The following is a 25,004-nucleotide window of genomic DNA, read 5'->3' on the forward strand; positions in this document are numbered from 1 at the left end:
CAGGGTCACAAACCCTGCACACTTCCGCTGCTTCTGGCTTCCTTCTGGGCCAGGGTGCTCGAGCTGCGGGTGCCCCCAGCAGGTGCCTGGGCCAGGGGCAAGGCCCGGAATTTTTTTTTTTTTTTAAACAATGAATATGTGTTAAATGTAAAGGAAGGAAGTTGATAGGAAGTTGACATCAGTGCATTATCAGAACCCCTTGGGTACAGCTGTCCAGCCAGTTGGTATCTTGGACTCCTTCTAGGTCTGAGCCTCCTCAATTATACAAGCTATAATTTATACGTTTTCCAGAAACTAAAGAAGAGGATTAAGAGTCAGCCTCTTTGGTCACAAAAGAAACCTAGCATTTTGAAGATGTTCTTATTTAGTCTTCGTTATGGGCTGAATGTGACCCCCCCAAAAAATTCATATGTTGAAGTCCTAGCCTCCAGCACCCTAGAATGTGACTCTATATGGAGATAGGATCTTTTTCAAGATTTTTCTTTTATTTATTTATTTTTGTTAATTAATTAATTTTTTTTTTTTTATTTTTTTTTTAAAGATTTTATTTATTTATTTGAGAGAGAGAATGAGAGAGAGCACATGAGAGGGGGGAGGGTCAGAGGGAGAAGCAGACGCCCTGCCGAGCAGGGAGCCCGATGCGGGACTCGATCCAGGGACTCCAGGATCATGACCTGAGCCGAAGGCAGTCGCCTAACCAACTGAGCCACCCAGGCGCCCCTATTTTTGTTAATTTAGACTGAACGTGGAGGCGGGGCTCGATCTCACCACCTTGAGATCACGACCTGAGCAGAAATCAGGAGTTGGTCGCTTAATTGAGCCACCCAGGCATCCTGGAGATAGGGTCTTTAAAAAGGAGATTAAAATTAAATGAGGTCATGAGGGAAGGCCCTAACCCAATATGACTGGTGTCCTCATAAGAAGATGAGATTAGGGGCGCCTGGGTGGCTCAGCCAGTTAAGCGTCTGCCTTCGGCTTAGGTCATGATCCCAGGGTCCTGGGATCAAGCCCCCCATCGGGTTCTCCACTCAGCAGGGAGTCTGCTTCTCCCCCTCACTTTGCCCACCCCCCACCCCCCTGCTCATGCATGCTCTCTCTCACTCTGTCTCAAATAAATAAACAAAATCTTAAAAAAAAAAAAAAAAAAAAAAGATGAGACTAGGACCCAGACACAAACAGAGAGGGAAGACCACATGAGGGCACAGGGAGAGCAGGGAGAGAACAAGATGGCCATCTATGAGCCCAGGACAGAAACTTTAGAAGAAACCATCCCTGTTGACACTTCCATCTCAGACTTCTAGCCTCCAGCATTGTGAGAAAACCACTTTCTGTTCTTTAAGCCGCCCAATCTGTGACATTATATTATGGCAGCCCTAGCAAACAAATACATTCTTCTATCCCTTTAAACTTTGGTGGGGATAGTTCCGTGTTTTACAGAATCTCAGGATAGTCGAGATTGCCCTAGGCTTGGCTACTCCCGTCTTCTTTTCCCAGGTGAAAGCTGGTCTCCAGGGTGACTAGGCTGGGAACCTGGAAATACTGAATGTGGGCTGGGACAGATCTCTGACAGGGCTTTCTAAAGGGCCTCCTTGCTGTGAATGCCTCATTCCCGGGTTCCTTGGAGCCCTGGCTCCAGCTTTCTTGCCTGGTCTCTGATCCATTTTCTTTCCTTGAACTCTAGGACCGATGGATGCTCTCCCTCACTCTGGCCTCTGATGGCTAAATCCATCTTGATCACAAACAATTTTATCTCTTACAGATGATCTGCACCTGAGTGGTTGGGATCCTGTATTATATGAGTTGCCTTAAAATACATACTGGCAAGAATTATATTCCACTTCTGATGGAGCAGGAAAGGGTGTGTGTGTGTGTGTGTGTGTGTGTGTGAGTGAGTGAGTGAGTGAGAGAGAGAGAGAGAAAACCCTTGCCCTTGAAGTTTCAGCTTTTGGGGTCTGCACACCTCCAGCTTAACACTCTGCCTGAGCCAGGGCCCTGGCCTCCGCCAGGACCAAAGGACTCTGAAATGGCCTGCAGTGGTCCTTCTTTAAGGGAGGCTTGAACTTTTGGGGGGCCATTTTCCCTGTGCCAGTGGATAATGACTGCAGGGTCACCCATGTGCTGGGTTAGGAGGGAACCAGGCCTGCATTTCTAACAGCTGTCAGTTGACTGAAGGTGAGCAGAGGTTGCCTTCACGGCATTCCCATCCCTGCTGAGCCCCTGGAGAGGGAAGCCTCATCTGTGAGGTTTGCCTGTCTGCTCACCAGTCTCTTCTCAGGAAGTGTGTAGCCTGGGTGGGATGGGGTCGCCTCGTTGGTCAGCAGGTCTACCTTGTGGACAGGCCGGTGAGCACAGAGCTGCACAGATGGAAATATTTAGGTCTGGCTAAATGCACACAACTGAGCTCCTGGAAGCTCCTGGTTTTTACTAAGTGGGGAATGAAACGCACTTTTATTTATATAGAAAATTAAATCTTGCTCTTTTTGTATGGTTTATGATTTTTTTTTTTTTTCTGCTCTAGGGAACTTTGCCATGATAGCGAAGAGTAACAGACCTTTTCTGTGAGCACTCAAACTCCTATATATACAGGGTGGCTGAGTTCTTTGAAGCCTAGGGAGACAGATGAATATCTGAGAAGAAGGCTTTACGGGCCATATCATATCTTTTCTTGGGGCCCTGACTGTTGTCTGTGCTGGGTGTGAGACAGAGCCACACATACCATCCTCTGGGTACCAGTGGGATGCGGTCCCTTGCATCGAAGCATGAGGGGGGTAAAGTAGGGAATCGATGAGAGGGTGGCTGGGGAGAGCCCAGGCCATGTTTGTTTGGCCTGTTTGAGAGATTGTTCTACTTCATGCCAAATTTGCGAGGAGTCTAACTTGAGAAACCTAGAAAATTTAGTAGAAAATACATTTTCACAGTATTTTAAGCTGGAACAGACTATTTTAAGCTGAACAGACCCTGAAGATAAACCAGTTCAGCTTCTTCCTTTGGCAGCTGAAGGACTGGGGCCCAGAAGAGTCAGGGTTTGTCAGGAACGTGCAGGAGTCAGTGCAGCCCTGGGAGTAGAACCCAGGTCTCAGTGTCATGCTTGCTCTCTCCTTTCCAGTAGCGATGCTTACTGGGCTTTCGCAAAGCATCTTCCTAGATATAGAGAAATACCTTGTTACTCATAAAGCCAAGTCTTCAAAAGTTGTTTTTATAATAACTTATGAGAGCTTTGTAATTAGTTGAAAATAATACCTTGTAGTTAATGAAAGAAATGGTTATGCTCAGTAAAAGCTGTTTATTAATTATTATGTTCCAGTCAGTGCTTGCAAATTAATTTAAGGGATGAAAAGCAGGATTATGTCAGGAGTTAGAGTGATCCTCAGAATCTAAGGAAAGGAAACAAGTCCAAGCTTTCCTTATGTGACTTGGAACTTGGGACTGGTGTGTGTTGCTCTGTTCCTCTGTCCCAGTCTCTCTCTGAGTCCCCCGCCCCCCATCCCCTGTCTGATGGGCCCTCAGGTCCTGTCATTCAACTTGTCGGTCACCTTGACTCCCATCTCCAGTCCCCTGACTTGATCCCCTACCCCCACCTCAGTCCCCTGTCCCCCAGCTTGGTTTCCCTCCCAACTTCTGTCCCTCTCTCTCTCCCTAAGGACTTGCCCCCATTTTTTTCTCCCCTCAGACCAGCTTCCTCTGCAGCTGACATGTGATGCAGGTGACCGCCCCAGCCTCTCTCTGCTTCACTCACTAATTCTGTCTCTCACCCCAATTCCCAGTTCCCCACGGAGCCATCTGATCCGCCTACTTCACCTTTTCTCACCAGGCTGCGAGTTGCTGCCACTCTTCAGAACGGGCTGCCTGTGGCCGGGTGGCCAGCCCTGGGCAGAGGCCAGGGACCCTGGGGGCCTCAGGAGCCCTGGGAAAGGCAGCCGGCCTCCAGCTAGACCCCGTGTGTATGACCTCGTTCAGTCCTCACGGTGGGCCTACAAGGCATGCAGTGTCGTCTCTCAGGGGGGCGTGGACACCTGGGCTTAGTGTCCTTAAAGCAGTTTGCTCAGGGACCCACTGCCGGGAGGTGGTGCAGCTGGGAGCCAGCCCCTGAGGTCAGCACTGCACCCTCCTCCTCCTCGTGCTGGGCTCTTCTGAAGCGAGTCCGCGCATTCCCGGGAAGTCACCATGCTCTGATGCTAGGTAGACCCAGCTGTCTTTTGCATGCGTTTTGAAGTTACTGTTAAGGCCCTTGGGCTGTCTGTAGACTTGAGATCAGTAGGATTTTATGAAAACCTGGCTTGAGACCCTGCGTGATATCTACTAACATCTTCACACGCTTGGGGCCCGACAAGGATTTCTTTGATCTAGGTCAAGTCCTCGCAGAAATGCCATAGTGAGATTTCAACATCATGAGCTGGTTGTCAGGATTTTAAAAAGCGCCCCCCCCACCTCTTTTAAAGAAAATGCAAAGCTCTGGCATAAATCAAATTTTTAATCAGTGGAGATTGGTTTATATTTTCGTAGCCCCTGGCACCAGTAAAGATCTTACATGGACAGAAGACCTGTAAGTGTATTTGGGAGGGAGGTGATCCTTTGCACACCATCCTCCTTGCTGAGCAAAGATGGTTAAGTACTTCCTTGCATTCCGTGAAATTTGCTGCGATGCAATCTAAGAACCGAGAAATGGAGGGTGGAAATGGGCTTAGTAGTAAGTGACCTTCTGTTTCCACTCCCTCCTCCTTGTTCTTTGACCTCCTGCTGCAGGGGCCTTGGGGGCACAGTAAACCCAGCACAGAAGCCGCTAATCCCCCAGCCTTTCGTTCTGGCTCCATCCAGCAGCTGCCCCCTCTCACTCCGAGGCCAGGCAGGGAGCCGCTCAGACCAGCTGTGTAACCTAGACCCAGATACCTTCCCCTTCCAACTCACGTGCTCTCTCACCTCTGTTGGCTTGTAAAGGAAGAGGGGTAGGAAAGGATGCGGAAACTAGAAGCCTCTGCTTGCTGGAGGAGCTTTTCTCTGTCACTTGTGCTATTTTTTCTTAGATGTGTGATCTGGGTTTGTGAAAAGCTTCCAGTGGCTTCTCCTTTTAGATCATTTCATTCCACGATGCAAATGGCATCTCCACTGAGTCTGGAATCACGCTTAGTACTTGGCCAGAGCCCCTTGCTTCACCACCTGGCCAGCTGACTGCAGTTTGCCCCGGGGCACTCCTGATTCTGAGATGCCACCAGCGCAGGAGTCCGCCTGCCCTGCAGGAGGGTTGGGGGCGTGGGGAGGGGGCGGGGAGGGCTCCCTGGGGAGGACCTCAGGGCGGGGCTGTGGGCGGCAAATTCACCCTCCGGGGGCACAGGAGACTGTTCAGGAAATGGGTGGGGGGGGGAGGGTGGTGGCAAAAAGCAACCAAACAAAAGGGCCCCATTAAAAAATGGTTGTGTGACATGAGTCTATTTTTGTAAAATTGTGTGAGTGTGGGCAGGGGAATGAGGGCCAGGGAAGAGAAAGATACTGATATCAGATGAATGAAGAAATGGCGAACAAATGTAGTTGTCACTCTGACACCTCTGTCAGCTAATATGCAGTCAGAGGAAAGAAAAGAATGTTGCACTTATGCTTCTGCCTGATGGAAAAGAAATCAACCAAAAAAATCCCTGGTGTGTAAGATAAGCATTCAGTATGTCTGAGCTGAGCAAGGAGAGAGGCAAGGAAGGGGACCTGGGGGACGCCTGGGTGGCTCAGTCGGTTAAGTGACTGCCTTCGGCTCAGGTCATGATCCCGGATTCCTGGGTTGAGTCCCGCATCGGGCTCCCGGCTCGGCGGGGAGCCTGCTTCTCCCTCTGACCCTCTCCCCTCTCCCCTCTCATGCTGTTTCTCTCTCTTAAATAAATAAATAAATAAAATCTAAAAAAAGGAAGGGGACCTGGATACTTGGGAAGGGGGAAAGGGAGGAAAGGGAATTCTCACTTTTCCTTTACACGTTTTATGTTAATTACTTGTTAAAACCAGCACGAGTTAACTTTTTTATAATTAAAATAATAAATATAAAGAAATCCTTAAACAAGAAATCTAAAGAGAAAAAAGGAAAAAAATTAAACTTACACTGGGGTAGATTATTTTAAGTTTTATCTTTATTTTTTGGTTTTAAATATTCTTTTCTTTTCTTTTTTTTTTTTTTTTTTAAGTAATCTCTATGCCTGACATGGGGCGCAAACTCACAACCCCAAGATCAAGAGTCACACGCTCTACTGACTGAGCCAGCCAAGGCTCGACTTAAGTTTTATGTTTAATAGGTAGTCTCTGTAAGTGGTGGGTATCTTTCAGAAGGCTCTATGGGGAAAAGAAAGTCTTCTCTCTTGTCCATGGCCATCCATCCCCCGCCACCCCCCGCTGGAGACAGCCAGGATTCCCGGGTATCCTTGCAGAGATGCTCTGTGTTTTTACAAATATATATGGCATGTATTAATAGGGGAAGAGAGAGGTTTCCACCCCCCAGCCTCCAAAATAGTAGCAGAATAGAAACACTGCTTTGGGCCATTTTTTTTTTTTTTTTTTAAGTTAAAAATACACTCTGGACATACTGATACATGTAGAGCTGTCTGGTGTTTTTTTTTATTGATTGTATGATATTCCATTATCTAAGCTGTTTTTATTTTTATTTTTTTTTAAAGTTTTTTTTTTTATTTATTTTTTGACAGAGGGACACAGCGAGAGAAGGAACACAAGCAGGGGGAGTGGGCAGAGGGAGAAGCAGGCTTCCCGCGGAGCAGGGAGCCTGATGCGGGGCTCGATCCCAGGACCCTGGGATCACGACCTGAGCCGAAGGCAGACGCTTAACAACTGAGCCACCTAGGCGCCCCCTAAGCTGTTTTTATTTAACCAGGCTTCTATCAATGAGCATTTGAGTTGTTTTCAGTCTTTCACTTTAGAAACCATACCAAAGACCTACTTGGGACTATATCCTTTGACATTTGTGGGTATAGCTGTAGAAGAAATACGTCAAAGTGGAATGCCAAATTTCTCTCCAAAGAAGGGGTACACATTGACTCTTCCTCCAGAAATGTACAAAAGTGCTAGATGTTCTTTAGAGGGTCCGTGCTGCCTTGGAGGTGGGATATACCATAATGGTAGCAACAGGGATTTGGGGGAAGGTGATAGGAGAGTCAGGCCTTTTCAGTTGCTCTTCTGATAGGCCCGTCTCTTTCCAGAAGTTACTTTTGCATAAACTTTGGTTTCAGGTGAACAAGGATATGAGGAAGAAATGAACATTTAGTGAGCTGCTACCATGTGCCAGGCAGAGGGTTAGGTCGGTTTCATTCTTCTAGCACTCTTATGAGGTATATGTTTGGCGTTTCTTATCCACACTTCACAGATGAGAGCAGGGAGGCTCAGAGAGGCTAGATAACTTCCCCAAGGCCACACAGTGGGTAAGTGGCAAAGCCACTTCTCAGACTTTGTCAGTGCACTCATGCTCATGTTGATCCTCCTCCCCTGTCTCTTGGAAATTTAGAAATCTCTGTAGCTCTTGTGTTGCAGAAAATCTGGGGATGCACTGGAGCAATGAGCTAGTCATAGAAGACCGACGTCACCTACGTCTGACCTACAGATGTGTGATCTTGCTTGTGCCTCAGAAATCCCTTTCCATGGGTCTGTGGGGTGGACGGACAGAGTTTGTTGTGGGGTTATGTGGATTGTCCGTAACCTACAAAGGGCTGTGTTCCAAAAATTCCTTTTCGTCTACTGACTCTAAAGGGGAAGACATAGTCCTGAAGTGACAGTGCTCTAAGTGCTGGTTTGGCTTCCGGGCTAAACCACAAAAGCCATATAACCTACAAAATTCTGGAAGAGTATTCGTGGCCATATGTCTTGGCACTGTCCATAGGGGAATGTGTGGGTGAGGACATAGGGATAGATAAGGGCTAAGAGGCCACAGTGAGGATGAAGATACGAAAGGCCAGAGCTCCCACATTTGAGGCCTGGGCTGGCTACAGTGAGGCTGGGGCTGGGGCTAAGGAGACAGGGCGAGAGAAGGCTTGCTTTTTGGAATCATTAAAAGCATCACTGCTAAGAGGAGTGAGGCCACTTATTATTTTCGAAAGTCAAATGTTTGTAGGTTGGCAATTGCCTATACTTTTTTGTTTCAAATGGCTTTATTAGACTGGTAACCTCTGATGCAAACTTGGCTTCAGTTAAAGAGTTTGGATATAATTTGGCATACTTTCTCAGCTCACGAAATAAAGGAGCTTTTTCCCCCATAAAAAGCAGGACAAATTTTCTCATAGATGCTGGAGAGCACTATGCGCGCATTTTCTGGTGTAATTTCCAGTCTAAGTGGAGAGACAGCGGTGCTCTTTTGAGCTGCTTTTGTGAGCCAGCACTGGGTTCCCCTGGGCTTCCAGACTGAATGGGAGCCAGTGTCTTTACCCTTAGCCTCGTCTCCTAGAAGTTTGGTGGAATGGTGTTGGATGAACGAAAGCGTAAGTCTCACTTCTGTGTGATAATACTCTTAACTTTGTAATAGGCAAAGAGCAATTTCCTGAAGTGGAAGAGGAAGAGAGGAGAAAGAAGCCAAGCTTCCATGTCTCTAGGGGATTAGAGGCACATGGGCGTCTGACCCCTTGACTTCCCTTATATGTCAGCTCTTGCATGTTTGTCCTGTAGAAGCTGTCGTTGGTTGTCCCATATTATTGGTCCTCCTCAGAAGTTTACAACCATCAATTATCTCTAACTACTTCGACCTACTAATTTTATAGCCATTGGTGGTTGGCGTCACCTACCAATTATTACTAGGTATTAGACGCTATGTTGTTGTTGTTTTAAAATACTTTATTTATTTATTTGAGAGTGAAAGAGCAAGAGAAAACAAGCAGAGGGGAGGGGCAGGCAGAGGGAGAGGGAGAAGCAGGCTCCCTGCTGAGCAGGGAGCCTGACACGGGACTCGATCCCAGGACCCTGGGATCATGACCTGAGCCAAAGGCAAATGCTTAACCAACTGAGCCACCCAGGTGCCCCTATTTAACTTAATTTATTTATTGCCCATTTTAAAAACTGGGTTTCTTTGTTTCCTTATTGAGTTTTGACTTTTGTTCTTTATATATTCTAGATACAAGTCCTTTAAATCCGATACATCCTTTGCAAATACTTTCTCCCCATCTGTGACTTGTCTTTTGATTCAGTGTCTTTAGAAGCATTGAAGTTTTTAACCTTGATGACAAGCTAACCATTTAGAAAGGAACGATTTCACTCATAGTATAGGAAGTACTTCAGATCCAGTAGCCACACTTCACTTTTAGCTAGGATAGAGTAACAGAGACTATATTTACCGTCACATCTGAAAAAAAAAAAACAAACCAGCAACGTATATAGAATGATGATTTTCAAGACCCCGAGCATCAGGCAACAAAGGACAGTGATCCTGAGAGATGGGGAACAAAGGAAGTGGGCCTCATAACTGCCCCAGCTTAGCACCCTCGGCTGCCGGGTGGGGAGGACACCAAGGCATCCTGGCCGGCTCCCTGAGTGAAGGAGCCAAAGGGAACTAGAGCTTTAGAGTTAGCAGGACAGAGGCCTGGGGAAGAGAAGGAACTCCAGAGATCTGCGGAGCAGCGTCCCCTGGAAAACCCAGCAGGGTGCTGCTCAGAGCCTGTATGAGAGGAAACCCTACGACTGGGAAAAGAAGCGGGGCGCTAAGAACTTATTTCAGCTGGAGTCTCCCCTACCCCACATCCAGAGCACTAAATAATTCGTGGTACCTCTGCTCCCTCCTGTCTCCTCCGCTCATCCCTACTACTCTCAAAATAACCCATTTTCAGCGGCAGTTCAGAAGAGGGCGTTTTTAGCTACACTTACAGGTTTCCCTAAAGTGTCTCTGAACTGTGTCATCCTTAACATTTAGAAAATATTTGAAGATTTTGGCGTTAGAATCTCCCCAAGGGGATTTTGACTCTGTAATGGCTTTTCAGTTTGAAAAAGATAGCAGAATCAAGTAAGACAGAAAAGCAGGGTGATTTCCCGGGGCGCTTCTGGTTGTTGCCCCCGGCCGTGGTGCGTGGAGGAGGCAGTGTGTGCGGGGATGTTTGGCAACCGGCCCTGACTGGGCATTTGTATACCCTTTGGAAGGAAAGGCTGTAGACTTCGGCCCTAAGGGCTTGACTGTGCACTGACCAGTGTCAGATTTGGAACCAGAGACCTGAGGGAACTTGAGAGGCTGCCTTGTATGTGCCCTCAATCTGTGGATTCCCCCATTGATTGATTCAGGTTTTCACCATGTCCTGAGGGCCTCCTGTGCGCCAGGCACTGTTCTGGATGCTGGGGATCCAACAGTGAGCAAGGAAAATCTCCACACTTGTGGAGCTTACCTGGTCTAACAAGAGACACACCATCTGTGTCAGGTAGACAGAAATCTTATGAAGAAAAATAAATCAGGCAATGGAATGTGCAGGGACGGGGAGGTGAGGATGCCATTTCATACAAGGTGGTCAGGGAGTTTTTTTTGTTTTTTGAGTTGGTGATAGTTGAGCAGAGACCTGAATGAAGCATGTATGGGGGATGAGGGGAGGGTGGGGAGCAAAGTGGTCAGGACAGGGAGCAGGATGAAAGCACAAGGGCAGGAAGTAGACAGGAACAGATCACATGGGACCTTGTAGAACTTTGTGAGGACTTGGGCTTTGTTCCCAGCGAGGGTTCTGAGTACAGTGACATGACCTGATCTGCATTCTAAAAGAACCCATCCGGCTTTAGTGGGGAAATGGACCATGGAGGCCAGAGGTGGGCTAGGAGGGCACACCTGCTAGGCGTGGGCAAGGGAGCTGATCAAGTGGTCAGATAGGTTGGGTGTGATTGAAATAGAGCAGCAGGATGGCTGATGCTGTGGGATGTGAGGGAAAAGGAGGGTCAGGGTGGCTCTACATTTTTTGTCCAAAGTAGCTGGAAGAACGGAGTGGACACTTATGGACATGGGGAGGACTTGGAAAGGAGTAACTTCGGGGAGGTAGGGCCAATGGAATCAAGAGTTTGATTTTGGACATGTCAGTATCCAAGTGACCATGTTTAATAGGTAGTTGGATCTTGGTCCGATACTCAGTAAAAAGCTCGAGACAAGGTGAATGGAGACCCAGGCAAGGCAAATGGCCTAGTTGAGTGGTGGGTTCTACATAGACCAAACTGCTCAGAGAACTGGCTCCTCCTCGGTACTACCCTCTCCCCACGTGAAGCTAAGCCCGTTTGGGTGATCCCATACTTTCTAATTGGCTTTAATGCTTTCACGATTATGTTCTTTTCTTTCTCTCTCTGTATCTAGCTTTCAGTCTGGAAGACAGCTGTATCTGCTTCAGGATGAGGTGCCACTGAGATATAAAGGATTCTTTCTTGTTTGTAATTGCAATTGTAAGAGGTTAGAGAGGCCAAGGAGTTCTGGGTTTCCGCCGTTCATGCAATTTAATACTTTTCAGGTCATCATGGATGCTTGTTGGTTGTTTATAATGGCCCCAAGTCCAGTCTGGATCTTCCGGGAATGAGACTCGGGCGAGGGGGGGGTGAGTAAAGGGAAGCTCATGTTGGGGGAGGACCTCGCCCCCCCCCCCCCCCCCCCACTGTAGGTTCTCCTGTAGGGTTTGTTTATGCATGTGGGAGAGATCAGCCATGTGCAAAATAAGCAAGCTGGACCATCTCAGGGCTCCTTCCAGACTTAAGTTTGTGGGTTTCTCTGGTCTCCCAGGCCCTTCCTTGGCTTGCCCGACCCAGGCTGACATTCACTTCTTTTTCCTCCCAAGAAAAATGAACTTGTAGAAATCTTGTCATCTTCCTTGTTAGGAGACAAGCAAATCTATGGCTTCTGATAATCCTAGCACTTCCGAATCAGGTCGATTTTGATAAGGCTGTTGGGCCAGTGTTTCAAATTTCAGTTCAAATCATAAAAGTTCCTCCCATTTACAGTTGAAAGGAAAGCTACGGTTGGAGAGAGACAGTTTTAGTCGGAATGCTTTCATGCTGTCTGCGTTCACTTCTCTGAGCCTGGAACCGTTTCCACTAAGAAGTAGGTGACAGGCTATCCAAATAAAGAGTAACCTTTTGAAAGCACTTCAGGCCAGCAGTGTGGGCTTTTTATAATCCTCACTTGCCTTTTGAGAGAGGGAGGGCCAAGTTGGGTTTGGGCTCTGCTTCCCCCCCTACCTTCCCCCATACACACTTTGATCTGTGAAGCATGTCTAATCCTTAGCCAAGTCTGTTGGAACTTTATCCAGAGCAGGAAAAAGGGAAATATTTTTCCTTTCTTGGGTGGATTTGTATTTATATAAACCCTTAGCAATGAAAATGGAGCCAAGTGGCAGGCACATGCATGTGAGGAGAGGCAAGTTGAGTCAGTGGTGGAAGAGGCCTGGACCAGCTTTGATTTGGGTCAGACCCTGGCAGACCTTCTAAGGGTCAGTGAGGACAGGGCGGTGTAAGTCCTCATGGGCATTTTCTGAGGGACGAATGTATACGTGGGGCCATCACCAACAGCCTGGCTGAGCCAGCAGCCGACGGGTTACCTTCAGATCACAGCTCCGGTGGGATTTGTGTGTGTATGGGGTGGATTCATTCACTTCATGTTTGTTGTTGCTACTGAGAGAATAGTGTTGTAGAGGGCCTTGGCTGTCCTCTGTAACTTCAACTCTGGAAGCTTTACTTTCTCACAGTGTGTCCATTATTGATTGACCTGCATGAATTTGTCAACCCTTTCTGGACTAGCCCTTGGCACTTCCTGTGGGTAGTGAGTTTTAAAATGTGCTTGCCATGGTCTGAACGCTTTCCTGTCAGAAAACTACCTCATCTAAGTTTCCAGTGGTGCCTCATGGTTCTGCCTTTCTAGGATGCATCGGGCTTTATTTTTAGACGTTCTAGAGAAATCTTGTATATAATCTAAAGATAGGATATCTTGTTATTGTGTTATTGCACTTTGTATATTATTTGGGCTAATCTGGGACTGATAAAGACTCCGAGACCAGAAAGTGTAAAGAACTTTGATATAATCTTTTATTTTGCTGGGTTCACTCTTTTAGATCCAAAGGCAAAGCCCTTCCTAGTAGGCTCCTGAACTTCCTGCAACTTCCCTGGAGTCATTTCTCCTCCGTGTAATAAATACCACCATGGCCAGGTTCACCTGCTGTCCTAGATGTTTATTCTGGCCCCCAGGAATATTTATCTTGTGTCTGCTGGAACCTCACACTTTAAAGTGGAATCCTCATGAAGCTTCTACCTGGTATCTCGTCCCAGTGCAGTGATGAACACTGGGGGAAGGAGACTCTGTAGATCAGAGACCCTGAGGCTTTTCAGCAGGTGCAGAGTCTAGGCACAACAGCAGCCTGGAGGAGGGGGGTATGGGGCTCTAAATCCGCTCTAGGTGATAGAAATAGGGGGCTGTAGGCAAGGCGATTGCAGCAAGCCAAGCATGAGGAAGTGGTAGGAAAGAAGGCTACAGAGGATTGGATGTATGTGAATAAAAAAACAAAAAAGGAAAACAGACTTGAGGACAAGGAAGTGTGAGCCTGTAATGTGAAGGAAGTGACAAAATTCAGGTGGAGATTTGAAAAGAAATCGTGTTAGCAGGTTTTTTTTCCTTCTGGTTGAACTCTGGTCAAATGCTTTGGAAGGGGTGCTGTGACCTTAGGTCTCAACTCTTGATCCAGAAGAGAGCAGAGTACTTCTCCATCAGGGAGGGGCTGAATGCAGCCCTTCTTGGCGAAGCATGCCCGAGATACTAGTCACTCCTTCTGTCCCTCAAACAAACAAACAAACAAACAAACAAAGCTTTATGTAATTAGTAAGCAGACATTACTATTAGGACACTCCTCTCTTGGGAATTGGGCCAAACAAGGAAAAGCTGAGTTTGCCCACTCCAGACGGAGCACCTTCCATAAAAGGAAAAATTAAAGGTATCAGTCGTTTGTGCCCAGCGTGGGGTTCCTGCTCGGCTTGGCTTCTGTTATTCATTAGGAGAGTCTGAGGACTTCACAGGTTAGAATCACTGTGTGAGTCACAGAAGTAATCAAGATTGTGATCTCTGTTTCTCCTTCTGCCTGTAACTGTCACCACCACCACCACCTTGGAGGATACTGGGGAGAAGTTGAAGCAACGTGTTGAAATTTAGTTTGTTTAGTGCAGTCTGACGAGCAGGCCCTGAAAACTTGCTGAATTTAGGAACTGAGTTGCACCTTTAGTTCAAGGGCATGTCCAAGAACCCCAGTTGACCTGCTTCTGTTTGGCTTGATGATTGTACTCTTACTGATGAGACTTCACAAATTGTCCCCAAAGCATCAGGGCATAGAAGGCCATTTGAATATTTTTTTAAAAAAGAAATCCCAGCTTTCAGAATCAAAACTGGTCTTGAGAATTCAACAAATGGCTGGAGACAGAAATGTCTTCACATTGTTAAATTGCCCAGAACTCAGTAGATTCCTACATTTTGAAGAATCGCAGGGCTGTATGTTGAAAATGAAAACACAATTTTACGAGAAGTTCATAATTTCTGATGGTGTGAGTTTTTGCAGTTGCCTTTAGAATTCATACCTTGGGATGTATCCAGTTATTAAGTGGTCCTCTCATTGACTCATTTCCAAGAGGAACTAACTGAGCCAAAAGCAGACTCTGCTCACAGGAAGAATGCAGCATCTCTGTGGCTTTGGGGAGCCTTTTTGGAGTCCCAGAACTCTCTAGAAGTACCTGTAGCCAAGTGCTGGACAATGTCTGCAGGTATTTCAGCTGACTTCCAATGACCCAGGAGGAAGATTCCTGCTGAACCTCTGGGTACCCCAGCCGGTTTCCTGGCAAGCTCAGTGGGCACCTTCCGGGGAGTTTTGGGGGTGTCCCAGCTGGCTTTCCCATGAATTCAGCGGCACCCACGGAGGGAATTTTCCAAGGACTCCAGCCGGTGCCCCTTCCAGCATCTGAGTGAGCTTGACAGCATGCTCTCCCCACGCCCAGACAGCTTCCCAGGGAATTTTGTCAGCACCCAGAGGATAGGTGCCGGCCTGCCGGCTTTGTCTGGCCTACGGTTCCAGGGGCCGGCACCATACCCTGTCCTGAAGAAGAGGACCATGAGAAGGACGACTGCCAGAGATGGGCACAGTTCCGGGCTCCGAAACGGAAGACCCGCATCTGTTTCTGCTCTTTACAGACTCGCTACACTCCTTCCCGCACGTCACTTTCTCGCCCCCCCGCCCCCGCCCCGCCGAAAGAATTAATAATCAAAGGGCTGAGACCAAAGCTGCTTAACAAAATGGAATTTCTTTTAAAGACTACCAAAACACACAACCTGGTCTATTTATTTTATTTCTTCTGAGCCGTGGCCAATCAGGAGGCGCCCAGCCGTGGTCCTGAGGGAGGCACCGTGGTGGGAAGGGGTGCAGGCATAGGGGGACCCTCCTCTGAAATGGCAGCCAAGTCTACAAATGGTTGGTTATGTGGAACCAGCAGGTATTGGGGGATCTCGTCTGCCTCTTCTCACACTCGTAAGTGTGCATGATGGCATGTTTTTAAATTGAACGTTTTAATGTTGAATGTTTACTTCTCCTGTGTATATACTCTCTGGGCTTTATTTCGTCTTAAGACAAGGTGTCCTGTTCCCTCCTTCTGGCTCTCCTCTTCCATATAAAGTGACCGTGGAGTTCTCCGGTGTCTGCTGTCTCTGATAACTTGGTGGGCTTGCCAAGTGGGGGGACCTTCGTGCTCATGGTTTCGGACGATGCTGCCTTTACCCTGAGGAGACGTGGGAACCATGCATTCGTGCACCTCATGGCCGCTACTCGAGAGTCGCACTTCATTAAAATACAGCAGTGGACTTGGAGGGGCGAGGGGTGTGACTTTTAGAATAGTAGAGCTGAAGGTACCCCGAAAGACATCCAGATAATTTACTTAATAGAACCTATATCATTGTTTGTTTTAATACCTAAGACCACTCTGCTTGTTTTGAGGGATGTTCATAACTGAGATCTTTATCCTGGATCAGGAAGTGGGTTTCATTTACACTGAAAAGAAGTGTTTGGGGCGTTTAATATTGTGATTTGAGTCATTACTATGATCAGTTTGTAGTATTTTGAGTAATGTGCCCAATATTTGAGAATTCTGATACTTAGTAGAAAAAGGTGAAAAAGAGTTTGTTCCACTTATCTTCTGTTGATTTTTTTTTTTTTTTAAATCATAATAAGACTTAGCATTCTGTTCTTCCACGGAGGGGGGGAAACAGTTGATGTGGTAGCTTTTTAATGCCAGAAATCTCGAGCCGGAGTAATTAAGAACAGTTTTTCATAATTTTCAATAATTTTCATAATTTTCAGTAATTTTTCATGATAAAGCCTAATACAACCTTAGTGATTGCAGTGTTCTGTGCATGAGGCCAAATTTCTGCTTCTTCAGGAAGACGGATGGCATTGTGTACTTACTGCACATGAATAGAAAATCTCCGACAGAAGAGAATGCATTAGCATTTACAGCTGGCCTTTCCCTTCAGTTGTGAAACATGCTTTTGTCTTGTTTTACTATTGACTCAAACATAATAATAAATAAATAACCTCAGGACCATTTCATCTTGAATGGCCCATTTCACTCTAAACTCATTTGTGTTCTTTGTCAGTTGCTCTTTCTAATTAGAATGTACTTTTAAGTTGACTCTGCCACCCAGAAATGTCAGTCTCATAATTTTTAATGACTGCAGAGGATCCCACCTTATTAGTGTGTAGTAGTTTTTCATCATCTCCCCGTTGTCGGACATTTGAGAGGGTTACCAAGTTTTCACTGTTTTGTAAATAGCGTGGCTATGAGCAATCATTGTATAATTTTTGTCAGAGAGAAAGGCCTTGAAGCAAGTTCCTGAAAATGGAAATACACCAGGTCACATGTATATCTGTCCTCACTTTACTGCTAACATGTTTTCTGTAAATGTAGCTTTTTTTTTTTTTTTTTTACAACTCCCACCAACTTTGGGATTTATTTCTTAATTGCTTTTGCTAGTGATGACAGATGTGTAATAAATCTAATCTTTTTTTTCACTTGAAGTTTTCAAATCTCTGGCGACATGGTGTTTTGCTGGCAGATGCTTTATGGTCTAATCCTTGCGTATTGCTTTGCTATAGAGAACCTGGTTACTGATCATATATTTGTAAATGAATTTTTTATATAGTTGGAAAAGTAAGTTTTTCAAAAAAAAAAATTTCATCATTATAGTAATAGTGTCAGGAATTTACTAGATGCCAGATACAACATTTAGTACTTCTTATATTATCTAATTTAATCATCATGATATCCCTGCCCAGGACAGTACAGTAGTGTGTCCTGTCAGTTAAGAGTGGAGTCAGATAAATAGACTATTATGCAGCCATCAAAAAAATGAAATCTTGCCATTTGCAATGACGTGGATGGAACTAGAGGGTATTATGCTAAGCAAAATAAGTCAATCAGAGAAAGACAATTATCATATGATCTCACTGATGTGAGGAATTTGAGAAACTAGACAAAGGATCATAGGGGAAGGGAGGGAAAAATGAAACAAGATGAAACCAGAGAGGGAGACAAACCATAAGAGACTCTTAATCTCAGGAAAGAAACTGAGGGTTGCTGGAGTGGAGGGGGGTGGGAGGGATGGGGTGGCTGGGTGATAGACATTGGGGAGGGTATGTGCTATGGTGAGGGTATGTGTATTGTGTAAGACTTGATGAATCACAGACCTCCACTCAAATAATAGATTATACGTTAATTAAAAAAAAAAAAGAGTGGAGTCACATAGTCCTGGGTCCAAATTTTGGCCCTGCCACTCCTTCCTTATGAATGTTGGTGAGTACTTAACCCTGAGCCTAACTCTCCTGAGGATAAAAGCTGTACCTACTTCATAGGGTTGTCGTGAGAACTAAGTGATGTAATAACATTTATAGCATAAGCACATAATAAATGCTTGATAAATGTTAGCTGCTACTGTGATCATCGTTTTTTCTTCTGGGGTTAATGTGTGTCCTTCACCTTGATGTATATAACAGCATGATAATAAGGTAGAGCACATGGTAACGAATGTTATTGGGTCTTCTGAGATCGTGTCCTCCACTCTTTGAGGTCTTTTCCAGTCCTGCAAATCAACAGTAGTCTGTCCTTCTCATTGCTCCTCTAACATTTTGTAACTTTGCTTAGGGGCCCCTATCACACAGGACTGTAGTTCTTTTTATGCACATTTGACTTTCTCTGATGCTGGGACCCTTCGTATCAGAGGCCTTGCCTTAGACTCTTGTATCCCCGCATCCCCTCACACACACAGTAGGATCTCCCTATTTAGATACTCGGTGAATGGCTCTATTTTAGTTTAGCTTTTTTTTTTTTTTTTTTTAAGATTTTGTTTATTCACCTGAGACAGAAAAAGCATGAGCAGGGAGGAGCGGCCAAGGGAGAGGGAGAAGCACACTCCCGGCTGAGCCAGGAGCCCGATGTGGGGCTCGATCCCAGGCCCGGGAGATCGTGACCTGAGCCAACGGTGTGGCGCCCTTTAGTTTGAAAATCAAGTTTGTGTTAAAGAAATTTGAGACAATGAGCTTCTATTTTAGTAGACAACACTAGTTATGAACCACTTTTTGTATTTGTGGTACGTTTTTTGAGAAGAAGAAGCTACTTTCCTTATTTGCTCAGCAATCTTAGCCAAATCTCCCATCCTAGGAATCCCGGCAGCACGCGCTAGCCTGTGGGAGTGCGTGGATGTGCTGCGGATTGTGACCCGTGCAGCCCGGTGCTCCGTTTTGTGGGGCATCAAGTGAATTTTTCGGATGCGTGAGCCCTCTTGGTACCTCAGCTTTCATGCTGCCTGTGTGTCTGGCCACGCTGCTGGGAGGAGGACCCAAACAAGCCGGTTACCTGGTTCTGGAGGATACTGGGAATCGGGGTGGGGGGGTGGTTGCACTAAAGCTGTTGGTTTAATAAAAATTGATAACGGATGCTTACTGGTCTACTACAGATTATTTCAGCTCTGGCTGCTTCCGGAAACCAGCAGAGCCAGCAAGAGAGCCCCTGTGCTGGGGGTGGGCGCCCGAGTCGGGGCTTGGCATCTGCAGCTGGATCCCGGGCACTCAGGCAGCTGAGAGAGGCCCGGGTGAACTTCCAACCAGGAGAGCGTTCTCAGGGGAAACCAGAGAAGCTGAGTCTGTGTTCAGGCCTTGGGGGTAATCTTGGGACAGAAAGTGCAAATTGAAAATATCCCATAAGGAACCAGGGAAGAGTGGTCCAGGACCAGGGTGTTACCAGGCCTGGGGTGTTCAGAGCACCCCCTTGCAGTCCTAGTCACGTGGTGGCTGGGTTGGGTCAAAGATGCGCAGCTCTGTGGGACCTGGAGCAAATCCGTTAAACTCAGAGAGTTTCTGACTTAGAACATGGTGTTTGGGCCGGATGACTTCCAACTATTCATCCAGCTCTAACGTGCTATTATTACTTTGGTTCGTTTTATTGCTTTGATAGCATTTAGTGTTTACATTTTTAACTTGCATTTTTATATTTTGGAATATTTTCCTAGCTGGTGTCAGAGTGTAGCTCTGATACCCATGTATCCATGATATAAGCTAGTCATGCTAAATTAACTTTGCAGTAATTGGGTGTTGACAGTAATTTGGTTAAGGAACTTCAAATTATCTTCAGTTCATATTGTCCAAAGCCATATAAAAATGCTCAAAGCAGGAAACAAATGCCTTATCATAAAAGTACAAATATGTCAATGCTTAGTTCATTATTTAAAAATAGTGTTTTAAAATTGCTCTTCTAGGAGATGTGTTCTGGCATAAAGAAGCAGTTCCCACTCTGGGAGGTCTCGGAGGGTGGTGGCAAAGAGTAAGCTATCCAGAGATGACCTCCCAAGGTCACATGCCGAGTCTGCCACTTGCTAGCCCTTGACTCAGGGTACGCCACATAACATCCCTGACCGTTAGCCTCTTCATTTGTAAAATGAGGGTAACCCTCACAGAGACATCGCACAGATGAAATGAGATGTACATTTAAAGCTCTCAGTACAAGGACCGGCATGTGGCCATGCTTTATCACTGTGAGTTCTGCTGAAGGTGGGGCCTTTAGAAATAGGGTATTTTGAGGCAAAGGATTTTTTTTATTATCCTTTGTTGGCTTAACTTCAGGATCGCTAGAATCTCAGATCCATTATACAAGCGATGGCTGCCAAAGAGTTGACGGTTTTTTTTCAGTAGCAGCTCTCTGTAGTTGGTATCCATTTTGTGTCCTTGGTTTGGTCTGTTTAACTTCTAGGTTTAAGTAGGGGGATTTAGGCAATAACAGGTACCATCCTCAGCTAGCTGCTGGTTATTGCGTTTTCTCTGAGCGAGAGCACCATGCTAGCCATGAGAAGAGAGAGAGGGCAGGCCACTGCCCATAAGTAGACGAGGCGGAGGGGAGACGAAGGAATGGAAGTCATCACTGCTCTTAGGGATTTAATGATCTAGTTGGAGAGCGATTGTATCCGGGGTGTGCAGAGCACGCAGATTTCCCCTGGGTATTGTGGTAATCCGTTAAGTTAATTGTCTGTTTTTACTAGACCCCATTACTCATAACATTATGCTGGTGCTTTCAAATCCTCACACATACCTACCTAGCAAATCCTCTTGCCAGGGTGAAGCTGGGCTGTTTACCTTGATAATACCTTTAGTCGGCTGCATTTCGAGATCATTTCTGCAGGGCTTTGTTGAAATGCTGCTACAGTCTGCCTGAATCCCATCTGCCCCCGAATGCTAATTACGGACACCTTGGCAGCCCTTGCTTCTCCGGGCTCTAGGGATCCTCGCTCAATTCGCCGCGACATCTAGATAAAGATCTCCAGAGTCAGTCTGTGAAAAGGAAGGTGAGGAAAATGCTAGCGGAGGCTGTCTTTGTCTGGAACGATGGCCTTTTCGCCATAACCATGAGAATGTTCTCCATGGTGACGCAGATGAGAATTAAGGCAGTGGAGTGGGAGCGGGGCCAGTCTTGTGATTCTGGGTGCATATTTGTTCTCTGACTCCATTGTCTGGAGACCCTTTACTTGCTCACTACCTGCCCTCCTCCCTGCTTCCCCCATCCCCGAGCGCTGTATTACTCTGTGAAATGGTCCCATTCGTAAGGTACATCTCATGAATGCATTTTCTCTCTCTTCCTGCAGGGGAGTTGCTGAGTCAGCCCAGACCAGAAGGAGTGGCAGAGATCATTTGCCCTAAGAACGGCAGCGAGCGAGTGAATGTTGCCTTGGTTTACCCACCTACACCGACTGTGATCAGCCCCTGTTCTAAGTGAGTTCCAGACGTGGTCCCCTGTCCCTCACTCCTCATCCTGCCTCAGTAGTTGTGACAACAAAAAGCCAGGTTAAAGTACCTTTTGGCAAACCTCGAAGACTCTCCCAGGGCAGACCTAGATATCTAGGTGACATAGACACCAGGGCTTATGTAGCAAACTAGGAATTTTTTTTCTTGTTTGTGATTTTTTTTTCTTTGCTTTGCTGATAAAGGAGTGTTTAACAGCTTTATTGAGCTATCATTCACATACAATACAGTTCACTCATTTAAAGTATGTAATTGACTTCTGGTATATTTGCAGGTATATGCATCCAAAAAGAGCATTTTTTTTTTTTTATGGATCGTGAGAACAGTGAGGGCCCATTAAATAAGAAAAGCCTACAGAAAATCTGTAGATTATTTTTCTTTGTAGATCTCTGATTCTCAGTCCTTAGTAATCAGCGGCTGTGCAGAAGGAAGCTCCCACCTTCCCCCAAAGAATGTGCATGCGTGAGCTAACTTGGCTACAGTTAGTATTATACATCAGACTCATCCTGGGTTGGGTTTTTGTTTGTCTCTTTTTGTAGTATTAGGAACCAAACAGGCCACTCCTGAACTGAGATGAAATACCTTTTCACCGCAAATCTTGAAAAGTGGCGGCTGCAGTCTTCTGGGAGCCGATCTCGTTATCTGGGGGATGGTGGCGACGTGATCTGTACAGCAAAGTATTCAGACAGCAGACTTTCATTTTTCTTTCTAGTTGACCACATAGAATTTTTTTTCCATATATATAAGCTTTTTATAGGGCGCTTCTGAAGTTTGCATTTGAAAATGGTGACCCGTCCTCCTCATCTTGAGAAACTTGCCGTGAGGCTGCATTCCAGAGAGCCCTGTGCCGAATGGGGCTCATGCCTCTGCCCTGAAGTGTCCCTTTTCCTGACTTTGGTGTGTTGTCTGCAGAGCGAGGGGTTCAGTGGGCGCTCATTCCTTAGCAGCTGCCGAAGAGGGCCGTCCCTTTCTCCAAAGCGGATGACTCATTAGAACAGCCTTAATTCATCATCTTTGCTGGAAAATATCACTGAATGCCCAAGGGAAACTCTTAGCTCAGGCTCTATAAGCAGAATGCTATTTTAGCGAACCTGCTGCGCATGGTCTAATTCATCACTAACGTGCCCCTAAGACATTGTGAAATCGCAAAGCTCTTCTTAGGATTACATAGTAACTTCCTATTAACCAGAGCATCCCCTGTCCCGAACATATCAAACGACAGCAGTGTGATTGTCCTTTGGCATACATGGGTCCCTTTCTTTCAGACACACGTAGGGAAAGCCTAAGGGGATTTACAGAAGTCGCAGGCTGTGACATGGAGGGCAACAGTTTGCAATATGCTTTGCACTTGTGTAGATTTTCCTGAGCCAGCAGAGATGTTAACCTCTTGTTTTGCCGTAGCCACGTGGCATTTCAGAGGCGAGCTAGAGGTAGAAGTTAACATACTCATTTGTACGAGAAATGACCGTGGCACTGAGCCAGCTTTATCCGTGTTTTCCCATGGGCTTCTCGCCGTACTGCCACAGAAGGGCATTTACACCAGCCTGGAGAACATGCTATCAGCCCCTCTGTCTCTCACACTTTGTTCTACCTACCTGACTAAGCAGCTTGAAGGTCTTGGGTAATCAGAGCCGCAAAGCCTCCCAACGTCTAGATGCTGGAGAGAATACCTTTAGGGATCGAACTATTTTTGACCTAGTTATATGAGTAGTTTTATTTCAAAATGGATTTTTCTTTTTTTTTTTTTTAAGTCTCTTACAATGGGCAGCAGGTTTGGAGTGAAGTCTCAGTTCTAAATGAAGGAATATCCGTAAAAGCAAACATAGACATGCAGGCCTGGCCTTGCCCAGCGGAGGGCTGATTCACACGCCGATGACAGGGTATTGCAAGTAGGAGATTCCGGGGACTGAGGAGGAAAACTGTCATGGGAAGTGGTTGTCATGGGGTCACAACTTGGGTCAGACCCTGACAGACTTGGGGCTGCCAGCAGGCAGGTGGACTTGGCAGTCTTGGGCTATCACCGCACTGGCTTTGCAACTCCAGCCAAGTTAACTTCAGCAAGTCATGGCGAGTGATTTCTTACTTCTCGGTCAGCCCCTAAAATGCAGGTGGATGGTAGAGATCCGTCTTTCTGAATCAGGCATATATATCAGAATTTCCAGGGGGAAGGGCCAGGTGCTAGTCTGCAAAACGGTCGTCCCCCTGCTGATTCTAATGTGTGCGTGCTGGCCTTTCTGATCGCTGGGGTCCCGTCCCTGACTCGAAGGGTGGGCTCCCTTGCCTGTGGGCTTTATCCTTGGTTACAGAGCCTCTCTCGGGTCAGTAACCAGTCGTCAGCACCAAGGCAACGCTGATCCGTGCTACGTGGATCAGGATTTTATTGCTCAAATCAGGAAAGGGTTGAGGGTGACAGGAGCACTCTTAATTATGCCAGGACAACAGACCTCAGCCAGAAAACTCTTCCCAGACCTATCAGAATCATCACCCTCCACTCCTATGTCATTGATCTAGATCTCATGGTGGTTTTTGAAAAGACAATCCAAGCTCTTTAACCAGCTTACTCCTCTCCTTTACAGGTCAAATCAGAGACTTGTCATTTAACTTGAAGCTTGCCTCTGACCATGTATAAAATAATGGTGCTGCCATGTGCTTTATAAAGAAAAACCATCGACGACTGTTATTTGATTGGATCTTCCGTATCAATTCCAAGCTTTTCTGTTTCTCATTTAAAAATTTTTCTATGTTTTATTTCCCTATGGGGAGAGACAGAGAATAAAGAGTAGGTAGTGATTTTTTTAAAAAGACGACTTCCTTTCATCATTTGTTTTGGCGACTGGCGATTCGGGTCGCCACCAACTTTCCACTGGGAAGCGGTCATATGAATGAGATGCCGCCCCTCTGCCTCACCCTCCAAGGGGATAACTGAGGAGCTGAGTGGCTTCTTGTCCTCTTTGTTGATTACCAGATAGAAATGTGAGTCATCTTCAGACTTTGGCTCTCCTGGGCTGATTTTCAAGGATATTTGCTTTTGAGATGAGGTGAAACTTCACCTCGTAGCACATTTGCTAGGTTGCTCTGAAAAACTCTGACCTCCTTAAGGATATGTGGGTTCTGTCTGATAGGTTTTTTAAATAATGCAGTGATTATTGACATATTACTGTGTGGTACAGAGCCATCACCACGGTCTAATTGTAGAACGTTTTCATCACTCCTAAAGGAAATGTGTGCCCGTTTGCAGCCGCTTCTGTCTAATGCAACACCTCGTTCTGTGCAGTCAAGAAATTTTTTCGTGTCACTTTCAGGAATGGTTTTGCCGCCTGGTGTGTTGATATTACGCAGATTTGTGAGTTTCAAAGCAATTCTTATAAAGTGTTCTTGTTTGCCTAATTCAGTCCAAAGGCAGTGAATCGCGTGCCCCCACCCTGCTGCCAGCCCACCGTTGGACAGCAGGGGTGAAGTAGAGCTGCTTGCAGGGAGAGTAGCCTCCTTCAGACCGTTTTCTTTTTTTAGTATAGGTAGCATTTTTTAAAAACATAAACTTTATTTTGTAGAGCAGTTTGAGGTTCACAAGAAAACTGAGCAGAAGGTACAGGGAGATCCCGTGTCCCCCGTGCCCCCACACACCATGACTTGCCCCACATCGACGTCCCCCTAGCAGAGTGGCACATTTGTCACAGTGGATGAGCCCACACTGACACGTCTTTGTCACCCAAAGTCCACAGTTTACATCGGGGT

The 25,004-nt window shown here is 46.2% G+C and overlaps 1 protein-coding gene across 2 annotated transcripts in view; it reads left to right on the forward strand.

Moving 5' to 3' along the window:
* The window catches only part of MFHAS1 (malignant fibrous histiocytoma amplified sequence 1), a 98,082-nt gene that overhangs the window by 64,103 nt on the left and 8,975 nt on the right, over positions 1–25,004 (forward strand). For both annotated transcript variants that reach the window (XR_004300547.1, XM_032413490.1), the window contains exon 2: positions 21,113–21,239. Coding sequence is in view for 1 of the 2 variants with exons in the window: in XM_032413490.1 (XP_032269381.1) it covers positions 21,113–21,239 (127 nt within the window). In the remaining variant the exon portion in view is untranslated. The remainder of the gene's footprint in view (positions 1–21,112; positions 21,240–25,004) is intronic.

This window comes from Phoca vitulina, unplaced genomic scaffold, assembly GCF_004348235.1.
Source record: "Phoca vitulina isolate PV1807 unplaced genomic scaffold, GSC_HSeal_1.0 scaffold15, whole genome shotgun sequence".
In the NCBI taxonomy this organism is placed as follows: domain Eukaryota; kingdom Metazoa; phylum Chordata; class Mammalia; order Carnivora; family Phocidae; genus Phoca; species Phoca vitulina.